The following is a 13,096-nucleotide window of genomic DNA, read 5'->3' on the forward strand; positions in this document are numbered from 1 at the left end:
GTATTGGCGAGGAGAAAATGAGATGTCATCTCTTGCTATGAGCTCCGGTGGTCGGTCGGTCTAAGGCGTTCCGAAATGGTCAGTCATAAGGGGATGTTGAAAGTTGATTACGCTCTCCTTCGCCTTCGGGTATTTATTACTTTGTCCATCAAACCCATATCCAAAGATTGAAATCCTCTTGGCTCAGTCCCAGCATGAGATTTTAGATGTATATTGACCTTATGGGTTTAGAAGATTATCCTTTCCTATCACACGAGGTTATTTACTTGTGACAGTCGTAGAGACCGATAAGTTTCTCCCCACGTGATTATTTTACTGTACTGTTGGTCATATTTTCCAACTCGAGTTCTCCAGGTCGTACGTCGTATGGAAGGAAGCTATAAGCCTGGAACACTTGCAGGGGGAACACCGGAACAGAACCGGCCCAAAGGATGGATCTCTTAATTAAACGGTTTACCTACCTTAGCCTCAAGTTGGATATGCACCCCTAGATGGATAAACATGGATAATGGTTGAAAATCTGCATCTTCCTATGTCTTTATGCATACGCAAAAGAAAGTGATAAATAATGTTCAAGGAATATGCTTGGATGTGCATGCGTATATATTGTTGTGGAAGGAACTAAAATAAATAAAAAACCATTAATTTGAAGATTAACTAATTATTTTACTTATTAATATTTTTTATTTGATTTATATTATCATATATCGTAATTAATAAGAAAGGTTGATGAAAATGGCTTAAAAGTTGATACTTAAATCATACGTAACTTTGAAAAAATGGGCCCCAGTAACTGACTTGTTAACCATGCAAGTATGCAACATTTGAAGGTGTTTAGTTTAGTTGTATTTTGAATCACCTCAAAAGAACTTTTTTATGTTTAATAAAAACCATACGAATATCACCAAAAGAGATCAACATGAAGAATAAAGTTACGAATATTCTATTTCTATCACAAGGAATGGATTGTACGCTTCTAGTTCTAGTAGGTGCTCAATGAAGGGCAAGTTTTATGGTATAAAAAGGTTTGCAACCTACTGGGATTAATAACTTGGCTGGATTTATTTTACTTGGTTGCATTGTTAACGCTTGACACTAATGAGACGTGTAGTCACCACGTTGTCAAATGATTGGGTCTAGTTGTCATGCTGCCTCTCATCCTGGTAACCACATTTAATATAATTTTTTTTTTCACTATTTTGTGCTTTTGTTTTCATATCAGGAAATCCGTTTCTTCTATCCTGATCTTAAGACAAGCCACAAAAGCCAAGCCACAGGTCGACGAGCCCAACCACTAGTGATTGGCATCCACCCATGTGCCATACATATTAGGCCGTGCCATGTAAGGTTTCCAAAAGATGATATAATGATAGAAAGATGCAACACAGAAAAGAAATAACTGCAACTAATATTTCTGATTTGTACATGCCTTCTTAGAATCAAGTAGTTGAAAAGAATGGATTTTACCAACAATCTGAAGCAACCAAAATGAAAAGCAAATCATGATAAAGCGGGTTGGGAGTGATCAGTCGTTTAGAATTCAAGTAGAAAGAAAAGACAACTACTTTTACATGCCATTGAGCAGGGAACACAGTACCAATAAATACTTGAATCTAAGAGGAGCAGCATCCAGTCTTCTGAGCAACAGGTTGTCCTTGGAGCTGCACCACTGGAGGCCTGGCATTGTTCATGGCCGGTTGGCTTGCCATCCTGCAGTAACCAAAACCAAACAGGAAATGAAATATATAGGTAGCTGATACAAGGTCATCCACATAAACAAATGCAACTGAAAGACCCAGCTGATGCTGGACTAGAAGTGAGAAGTCACACCGACGGATGATAATCATAATACTCGCGAGAATGCAAATCAGTGTACCAATTTCATATACCCCCCTACCCCCCCGCCCTATTTGATATGTGATATTATTCCAATGCATAGAAAGCAAGTATAAGCAGTACCTATTCTTGATTTCAGCAGCCATAGCCATGAAGGCTTGTTCCACATTAGTTGCATTTTTCGCACTGGTTTCCATGAATGGTATCCCAATTTCATCAGCAAAGGCCTAAAACAACAGAGAAAATATGAAGAAACCATTTTTCACATCTCCAAGAAGAACAGGAGTTGCTTCAACAGAAAAGTAGTCACCTAAAAGCATGGGAATTATCAGTAATACCTTAGCTGTCTCATAAGAGACAACTTTGTTTGCTGTAAGGTCGCACTTGTTCCCAACCAGAAGCTTGTTGACGTTTTCACTAGCATAGCGGTCAATTTCATTCAACCATTGTTTGACATTGTTAAAGCTCTCTTGATCTGTTACATCATATACCACCTGCCCAAGAAACAACCAAGTTTGAGATAATTGAATTGCAATGACAAGTAGAGAGAGGGACTATGCAAACAAAGGAAAAAGAAGTGGGAAATGACTGACTATAATTCCATGAGCACCACGGTAGTAGCTGCTAGTTATTGTCCTGAAACGTTCTTGCCCAGCGGTGTCCCACTGCAAATAAGGTTCATTACATGATCATGCCATGAATTCCAGAGGGACAAGCAGAAGCTATCCACCCTTTCAATGGAAAACACACCACAAATGTGAATTAAAATAAAAGGCTCTATCTAGGATAACCCTAATAAAAAACACTGGCTCAACAATATTTCATGGGGAGGGCTGTGCAATAAAATTATCTGGGGCAAAAACAAAACAAGGTTGGCTGATCATTAGACCCAGGACCAGAAATTCTCCTCAATCTTGAGCAGTTGGATCCTTTCAAGGTAATCTATTGAAATTTAGTTCCATACTTTCAATATTTCTCTTATCCCACAGCAAGGGCAGAACCAGGATTGATGAACATTTCTCAAATAAAGTTCAGAACCATTAATTAAAAACAAACAATATCATATAAGTCTTCTAGGCCATAAGGAACACAACTATTTGGTATGTGCTACACTGCTTACAGCCATTGTCATATAAGCAACCAAGAATAGATAATGCATCTAAAATTTTAACTATACTCACAATTTGAAGCTTAATTGTCTTCCCGTCCTGCTCCACAGTACGTATTTTCTATAAATAAAAGATGGAAGTACAATTTAGCACCACGCACCTATGTAACAAGGAAGATTTAGTACTAGTAATAATCACTTACAAAGTCAACTCCAATGGTGCTGATGTAACTCTCAAGATATGAATCATCCTGTTTGAATGATCAAAGAGGAAAAAGATGATTGAAGAGCAATGAAATTTAATTCCATAGGAATAGTCACAGTAGCTCATATTTAAAAATGCATAGACAACATAAAAAGAAATCTTCAACCAATGAGGCAAAGATGCCACTACAGACAGAGTTAGCATCAATTAAAAATAAATAAAGACAAGCCACACCCATGCCTAAATTGTATTAAAACCATCAATTTTAGTTTTACTCAAATTAACATGTCTGGCATGAACAATTATCAGGATATATATATATATATATATTTACATTAAATAGATTTCAAATTCCAGATACATATCTTGACAAATCCTCTTTCCACAACCATAGGATAATACTGATGTTGTTCCACCCCCCCACCCAATCAAAAATAACAAAATAAGGAAAAGAAAGAGACAATAAACACCACAGAAACAGAGAAAAAAACACAAACCACAACCTTCCAAAGACACTCAAGAGCACATTTGGAGTCAGCCCACTAAACCTCTAAGTGTAAATTATATTGTTTATACATTCACACATAATATATACATATGTATATAATTTTTAAAAAAATTTTGTATATAAATATAATACTCAACACAAATACACATACACAAGCTTTTTTTTTTTGTATTTTTTCTGCATTTAAGAATGCAATTTATTCTTTCATCGCAAATTCATATATTTGTTTCTTTGTTAAACATTGTTTTAATATGTATCCTATGATTTTGAAATTTTATTTGCTATTTTGCTTTGTGCCTGAACCTTCCCTTTATCTAAATCAAATAACCCGTTTACTTAATTTGCATACTTCCTAGTTTATCCATACATATGGATATAATTTATTTCTTTACTCAATTTATATATTTACTTTTTATTAAATGGAAGTTCTTTTTAACATGATATTGTTTTGTTTTTTACATTTATATCCTTTTTGTCTAATAAAATAATATTTTTACTTAATTTGCATTTAATCTAGTCTATTTTTTAATGTATACTAATTTGTAATTTTTTAAATGAATATTTCTCATCATATTCAACTTCCTTATCAGAACTAAAGGGCTTGTAAGTGTCAGTGGATAAAAAGGAGTTTGAAAATTTTGTTTGATTTTATTCTATTAATAATTTCTATTTTATTTATTTTTATTTTTTGATTTAAAAAAACCATAACTACCAATTTTAGTTTGTAGATTCATCGGTCCCATTTTCAAGTGTCATGGATGAATATATGCAAGATCTTTTTAGTCCAGCCAAATAAACAATCAAATTTTCTTAAATTTTGGAGAATATCATAGACTAATATGCTTTTAATAATTTTTTTTCTGAAGTATAAGGTTGTATAGATGAGGCATGCGCCTCATCCAATCTGAGACCTAAGCCTCTCACTATGTATTCAACGAGGTTGAGGCAAGGCAGTTTGGCTTTGCCTCACCTCATGGAGTACATCTCACTGCCTTCTAAAACACTGCCTACTGCTTCCACTCTAATGAAGCTTGGAACATACATCAGTCAAAACCCCCCCCAAAGAGTGGGAAATGCCCTTGTGACTGGGAAACACCTCAAATCTCTGAAGGCCTTGGTTTCCCCAATGAGCAATCAGCAAAATTAAACTTGATTGTGTCTTCAGGAATCAACAGAGCTGAAACAGAACCTCTCCACTCTCTAATTGAAATCTCCAAACTCCTTTGTGGTCTTCAGCCAATGAGCCACCCTGTTAGTAACAAGATCAATTGATACCTTTTTGTTTTTGTTTTTTTTTTTCGTTTTATTTTTGAAACTGCAAGGTAAAGTATTTCATTATAAGCCAAAACATGATACAAGGGTAACCCCTGTACAATGAGATTCTGTACAAGGAAAAACCAAACTGACCCAATTACAATAAGCCCAATAACAAACGAAAAAATCTTACAGGTTCCTGACAAAAAAGAAAATCCTGATAAAAAAAAGAATTTATGTCAGATTTTGAATATAGAGTGATTTGCCAATCAAGAAAACACAATGCCAAATACTTTTTTGAACACCTCTTCTTTTGAACCCTGCCTCCCCATGATAATTCTGCTATTTCTTTCACATCACACTGCCCAGAAGACTGCTGTAGGGATGATGCTCCAAGCTAACTCTGGCAGCCTTGCTTAATCTCCTTAAAAACCGGGAAGCACATCTTAACCCCGAACACATCCAACATTCTTCCCCAAATCCAGTACACAAAATGCAACAAAAGATGCTTAGAGGATTCCACACTTCTATTGCACATGATACAACCCACATCCGCCACCTCTAAACCTCTTCTGACTAAGTTGTCCCTTGTCAGAATCTTATCAAGCAGCACTGACCAAACAAAGAAAGCCAATTTAGATGGCAATTTCTGATCCAAATCCTGTCACTTGGGAAGTTAGATGCATCTTCCCTTGTCAAACTGTTGTAGAAAGAGTTAAACAAAAAATTCACCTGATTTCTCTAAGATCCACTTGCTTATGTCTTCCCTTGCACCATTTGTCCTTAGTATACAAATTCTGTAACAAACCGATCAAGGAACTCACCTCCCAATCATTTAGGTTCCTCTGGAACTGAGGATTCCAAACACAACACCCATTCTGCCTTTCCATACATTCAGCCATTGTTGCACTATTGTTTATTATTATTTTTTGATAAATATTGTTGCACTCTTGTTCACAGCAATCTCATAAACTGAGGATGAATTTTCTGAATTGCCTTCCAGAAAAGGACCCTTTGTCCATTACCAACATCATATTTTACACCCATTCATAAAGGACCCTTTGTCCGTTTAGTTTGTAGTCAGAATTGGAATTGGAATCAAATCCTTCAGAATAGGAACCAGAATGGTCTGTTCCCATAGCCTGTTTAATTCAAACGGGAAAAGGAATCAGCTGGAATGAAATCTCATTCCCAAGGGAGGGGGCAGGTATGACGATTCCCTCAAATGGGGGAATGCCCTTCAACCAGGAATGGGAATGGGATCCTGATTCCGTCCAACCAAACAGTTGGAATAGGAATGGGCCATTCCAATTCTGATTCCACACCCCTATTCCCACAAACCAAATGGGCCCTTACATCTTCTCTCCCAATCTCTTCTACTAGAGCCATACTTGGGAACAATTAGCCTCCTCTACAAACTTTTCGGCTGCTCTTTAAACCTCCACAACTATTTCCCTAACAGGGCATCCCCAGACCCCTTTAGCATTGGATTTGCAAATTGTCTTGCAATTTACCATTTGAGAGGTACTGTCTTCCAGGAGGCCAACTTTCTATCAACTTTTTCAATAATAGGCTCCCAAATGACTTTAGATTTGCATTTATCAACCATTCGCATACCAAAATATTTGGTCGGAATTCGGAAGTTTACCAACTCTACATCCCCAACCAGGCACCAGCTGTCCATTCCTCTAGATCAACAAATACTTCTAACGAGTGCTCCTTTCTAATGAACACTTTTGCATTTCTTTCTTCCCAAACCAACCACAGAATTGGCTCTCACACCTATAATGCTCAGATATGGATACAGACTTGGACATGGACATGGGAAATGGGAAAACAACCGTTTCTTAAAATTCTGGACATGGGTGTCTGTTGGTTGGGGCTTCTTCTATCATTTGTGGGCTGGTTTGGCTTTATTTTGCTCTTTGGGGCTGGGTGATCTCTCATCACCTTTGTTGTATTTCCTCTTCTTTCTTAAATAAATTTCATTTTTTATTTATCTTAAAAAACACCAACACTACTGATTTGAAGATTTTCAGGGTTGACCTCCAAAAAGGCATTGCAGGGAATCTGGAAACCTGTAGAATTTCAGGAAAAATCAATGGTTTTAGTGGTATCTGGACATTTTTTTTGGAGGGGAGGGGATTGGAGTGGTAGTAGTCCTTTTAACTCATTCTTTGGATAAATGTCCTTGCTCAATAAGATTACTGAGAGTTGTGCACTTGAAGCTCTGTGCTTGGAGGTCAATCTTTCATAAGTTGATCTTTAGTAAATCACATATCATGAATTTGATCTAGAAGGTAGAAACTACTTGTAAAACCATAAAAATAACAACTTTCCAAAACTTATTTACATGAAGGGCCTCTTAGTTGATTCCATGTACATATTTTGTTTCTTTTTATGCATTTTACTTTGAGGCATCAAAACCAGCAATATCTTTGGTAGGTAGCACTGGACAATGAAAATGTTTATTGTTACATCAAACGTTGACATGTATGGTCATTTCCAACACTTAATAAAAATAAAACGATAACAACTAAAGCCTGTAGTTATATAACCAAGTGCATATTATAGACACGATTGTAGCACACAGTTGTGATTAATTTAGTAATGTATTTAAAATAAAATGAAATGTAATACCAAGTCAAAACTATTTCATTGATGACAATTTCAGAAGTATCTGGTTGGAAACATGAAATTTTTGCTAGGAACACCATTGCTGATATTTACTAACATGAAATATGGGAGATTGGGTACAGATATTGCTTGAGAGGATGGCTCATGAAGACCAACTTATTGGGAAAAGAACAAATTTTCTATACTTTACAAAAACCCTATTGAATTAAAGAAAAGAAAACTAGATTGCATTTTTTGAACTTACAGCAAATCTCAGAAGGAGACATGATTTGCCAACACCAGAATCTCCGATGAGCAAAAGTTTGAATAGGTAATCACTACAAAAGAGACCAGCAGAAAAGATAGGCTTCATTATAAGTCATAATTTAGTTGCAGCAGGCAAAGACACGTGCTGTCTAGTAAAATAAACTTGCAAAACAGTAATAATAAAGTAAGTCCATTCTATACAGTTTATATTTTCTTTGGACAGTTCAAGGGTGTATTGATCATTACATAGGAATTTCTTGTCATTCTTTATAACCTTTAAAGGTGTATGACCGTATGGCCAATGTAGGTTGTTAAATAGACTGGAACAAAACTTAAAAGCAGCAACTTAGTTTCTATGGAGTAGCTCAATTATGATTTCATTCACAATACCCTTAAGTATATGCACAATCTGAAAAAGTAGCCCTTATGTAAATATACTGCAGGCATGCCCATGCATTACTGCTTTGGGACATGCACTTTTCAGACTAGTTGAGTGGCCTGTGCAAAAGGAAGGTGAGAGAGGTGTTGGTATAAATAAATTAGAATTTTTGCATGGTGATCTGGTCATAAAGCCAAGGTAAGTGTTGACTTCACATCTACGTTATTGCAACATGCATTCCCAATCCAAAGTAGGGAAATAAACATATACACACGTAACCAAGCCATGTATGAAAGAATGCATAGAGTAACACGATTCCAAACAAGATTTTTACCTTTAACAAAATCGTCTTCAACTTTTCAAAATATTATTGAAAGAAGTAATCGGCCCTTCTATTGGACCCAAAGAATCCTATACTCAAATACCTTGGTTTGGATACCAAATGGATTATAAACCTAGAATAGCAACACCGAACTCTCACGAAGCTTGTGAGAGTCCCAGACCATATTCCCCATCCCAACACCTAATCTGATTAGCAAAAAACCAAGATGATAGTAATCATGTGGTGATTAGACCTTATGCAACCAGAAATCTTAAGGGCATCAAGTTACAAAATTCAAATTCCCATGAACAGTGTGCTAATTGTGTTCCCATAAGCAATTCATCTAATTATTATTGGTGAAAAGACAAACAAAAAACGAGAACAACAACATACTAGCACAAGTTATCTGGAATCTCATGGAATAAGCAAAATGAAGTCATGCACATGAATATACAGTTCAGACAAATTAACCTCACTAGCTACTCCAAAAACCATCAATCAAAACCAAACACGGGATCTGAACACCTGGATCTAGGTATTAACGTCAGATCGCCACTTAACCGAAAATAACAAAAATTAATGATAAATAGGCCAAATTTCATAACAAAAAAAAAAAATAATAATCATAATGATAAGTCTACCCTGGGTTAGAAAGAAATCGTCACAGATCTAGTAAAATTTAACAAAGCTCCTCAGAAGCCCATTAAGAGGATCCAACCTTGAACAAACGTGAACAGTTCTGAGGTAAAATAGATGCTGGACAAGTTTTCAGAATTGAGGATTACTAGAACTTACTATTCCGGATTCATGATTGTATATCGCTGAGACCGACCAAGCTATACCGACAACGGCGATTTTGATGGGCTTCTGTGGCTTTTCGCCAGGAAATCAAACGTAACTTTGGATTCTTCACCGGGAAAAAAAATGTGAATGCGAAGAAGAAGATTCAAAAAAAAGGGAAGTTTGAACAGAACACGAAATGGAGAAAAGAAGAAAAGAAATTAACGAGGCGAGAAATCCGAACTCCGAATAGCCAAAAAGCTAGAGAACGGGCGAGGCCGAATGGGAGGAAGTACAATTGCCATTTTACCCCTAAACGCGTGTTCAATTTGTAGTTTGACTTTCTCATAGAACTACTTGAACGCGAAGTGGAAAGTACGTAAAATTGTAATTTTATATTATTCTTTTGGCGGGTTTTTGTCTTATAAGTTTTCCTGGGTGGGCAATCGGAATTATGCATGGTAAAGCGTCTTAGAAACGGCCACGTGTTTGGCAAAAGACTCAAATTCAATTATTCGTGAGTTTGATTTTTTTTGGGGTAAATTGATGAAACGTCTCCTATACTTTCTATAGTTGCGATTCAGTACCCTGATTTATGCTAGTAGCACTGTTCACCCCCTGAGCTTTCTGACATTTTTGCATCTACACCTCCTCCTTTATCTTATGCTGACAGAAGTGGGCAAAATTACCAAGATACCCAACTTTGACCGCTTAAATGGTAAATTGGCTTTTAAATTTGCCATTCCCTATTACATTCACCATAAAATTCATAAAATCTGTCTTTTTTTTTGCAAATTCATAAAATCTGTCTTTTTCTTTTTTTTTTCCTTTTTTTAACTTGAGATATATAATTATTTTTTGAAAATTTTATCATTTTATGTATTTTCTACAATTCTAATTTTTATGGTTGAAATATATTTTTGAAAATATCACTTTTTATGTTTTTTAATTTTGAAAATTTGGCCTTTATGTTAGTATAATTTTATAAATCTTTATTAATTTTTTTGTGTCTCCTACATTTTTTTTTGTGTGTTTCGAGAAAAATATTGAGTGTGGTGGACATATGGTTCAAAGTGGGTAGGCTGAGGTGGGTGTGGGTCAGGGTGGGTTGTAACCCACTATTCAAGTAGGATGCAATGACTCTTTTCAAGGTATTTTGGTGAGTATAAAATCTCATGTTTTCATCAAGGGCAATCTTGACATTTAAAAATGTTGAGATGGTGACATCAACAATTTTTGTTAACATTTTAACATTGATTTCATGGAGGGGTGTAGATACAACAATGTCAAAAAGTTGAGGGTAGCTTTCAGCAATTTATGCTTTTTTTGAGAAATAATTTACCCAAACTCTGATTTTATTTTTGAGTAATTACTTGTACCTCGCCTCTAGTTTTCAGTTAAGTATCAGATTTACATTTTAACTTGTACCCCTTTGACCACAAAAATGTAAAAGGTTTGTTAATAGAAAAAGACCAAATAAAGATAGAAATATATATTTTATGAAAAGGCCTATAATAATAAAATATTAATTTCCCTTCTAAAACACATATTTTGACAAGATATAAATATCCCAAATTATAAATATATATTATTATAAAGCGGATACTTCCCTTGATTTTGGTGCAATCATTAGTTGGTGACCGTTGATCTCAAGCTTAGATGAAAGAGGAAGGATGCATCAAGTTTGGCAATTGGTACTAAAACTTTTGTTAAATTCTCGTGATCAAGGATCTTGATATATTTTCTCATGTTCCTTTGGAGTGCCTCGACACTCGATAAAACGAAATGATAAAATATAATAAATGTAATTGACCCCATATAATTGGAATAAGGCTTATGATGATGAAGATGATGATAATGAGTAGTTGAATAGCACATGTAACTTTTGCATGTATAAATGGATTAAAGAAAAGGTGATCTAGACATGATGCTAAGGTAACATATCTGCATTATACACAAAAATTTAATTCATTAATATTTTTGGAACCTGGTTTCAACTTTTCATTCCTATCTTTATGTGATGGAAGAAAAATGTACTTTAAAAATATAAATTAGTTTATTTATCAGTATAATATGCAAGAAGGAGCCAAAGAAGATTAAATTTGCTTTTTTAAAAACATTTAAATGTCATGAAGGCACATTCCATCACTAAAACTAATGATGTGTGAATTGAGGGTGGAATGAATAACAACCCAAAGCTAGGGGGTGGGGGGCGATTAATATGTAAACTTGTTTATAATAAAATTTAAGGTAGCCACTATTCCACCTATAGTAAGGTGGCGTTTGATAAATCTGAAAAGTTAAAAAAAAATATTAAGTGTCTGAAATCTGAAACGAGCTATGATGATTTTCTACTTTTTAGATGTTCTGAATAGATAAGGCTGTTTATGTTAGATAAACCATTCAACATTTGAAATTCAATGATTTTATTATTTTACCCCCAAAATAGACTATCTGATAATTTTGAGTTCAATCTGTACTATTTCATATTAAATAGTTTATGAAATTCAAAATAATATGAATAAAAAATAATAACTAACACATTTAAAATTATTAAAAATAATTGATAACTAATAAAAAATATTAAGGTAATTAATACTTAATAAAAATTAAAATAATTAATAATTAAAAAATAATTAATGACTACAAAAATAATTATTTAGTAATAAAAATAATTAATAATTAGTAATTTACACAAATAAAACTTTAAATAATTTAAAAAAGTAATTACTAATTAAAAAATAACACAATTAAAGTTAATAAAGATAACGAATGAATAATAAAAAATAATTAATCGGTTTTGGGCATTGTTCATCATCGTTCTTGTTGCGAAGGCCGAACTAAGGTGGTGGTATTCCTATTCCCCCCTCCTCTCTCCAGTTATTCTCCCTCTAAACTCTCTCTCTCTCTCTCTCCCTCTCTCTCTATTACCCTTTTCTCTCCTTCTTCTTCTTCTTCCAAACACCCAGATATGTTGTTCGCCTTCTTCCTCTTATCACTGAACAGAGAACGGCGGGGAACTACGGTGGTAGCTCCATCAATTTGCTTCTATCGGCTAATCCTAGCAACACTAGTTTGCTCTTCTTGGAGTCGCACCTACAAGGGAGGATGTTCGAAGCTGAGGTGGATCAGTTTTGGGCACTATTGATCATCGTTCTCATTGCGAAGGCCAAACATGGGTGACAGTATTCCCCCTTCATCTCTCCGGTTATTCTCCCTCTAAACTCTCTTTATTTCCCCTCTCTCCCCTTCTTCTTCTTCTTCTTCTTTCAAATGCCTAGATATGTTGTTCGTCTTCTTCCTCTTATCACCAAATAGAGAGTGGTCGGGAACTATGACGGTAGCTACGGTCAGTTTGCTTCTATCAGTCGATCCCAACAACAGGGAGGATGTTCGAAGCTGAGGCCTATCTTTGTCTTTTAGTGCCGTCTGAAATGCATATGACCGTGTTAAGAGGTTGACTGACCTCTTTTGATTCAGATTTTAAATGGAGTTTCAGACCCATATTCAAACCGGATTCCAAATGTGCGTAACTCTTTTCAGAGGTCTAGAAAGAGTTATAAAGCACACCCTAAATTTGGGGTTAAAAAAATGTACATATGTACAATGTAAAAAGAAATTTGCACATATTTTCAATTAATTCTGCCCCCAAATTCGGTCATAAAGCCCAAATAAATGATGGCTATACAAATATATTCATAACACATTGGACCAACCTGCCCAAGTCCAACTAAACCCATCCCGATCTAAACTTGAGCCCAGGCCTGCTCTAAGTTGTGTTGGGTTAATCTCAGGTTGGCCCTATATTGGTAAATTTGGTT

At 35.1% G+C, this 13,096-nt stretch overlaps 1 protein-coding gene across 1 annotated transcript; it reads right to left on the bottom strand.

The window, feature by feature from the left end:
• Positions 1 to 1,367: 1,367 nt before the first annotated feature.
• On the bottom strand, positions 1,368 to 9,385 carry LOC148848355 (GTP-binding protein YPTM2-like). Its single transcript, XM_088952615.1, has 8 exons — positions 9,291 to 9,385; positions 7,793 to 7,865; positions 3,148 to 3,195; positions 3,018 to 3,065; positions 2,430 to 2,501; positions 2,175 to 2,330; positions 1,960 to 2,063; positions 1,368 to 1,710 (listed from the first exon to the last, which is right to left on the bottom strand). Exons 1-8 carry the CDS (start codon positions 9,302 to 9,304, stop codon positions 1,614 to 1,616), a joined length of 612 nt encoding a protein of 203 aa, XP_088808741.1. The 5' UTR covers positions 9,305 to 9,385; the 3' UTR covers positions 1,368 to 1,613.
• Positions 9,386 to 13,096: the final 3,711 nt, after the last annotated feature.

Source organism: Nelumbo lutea, chromosome 6, assembly GCF_056320005.1.
Source record: "Nelumbo lutea isolate HS-2025 chromosome 6, American lotus-T2T, whole genome shotgun sequence".
NCBI lineage: Eukaryota > Viridiplantae > Streptophyta > Magnoliopsida > Proteales > Nelumbonaceae > Nelumbo > Nelumbo lutea.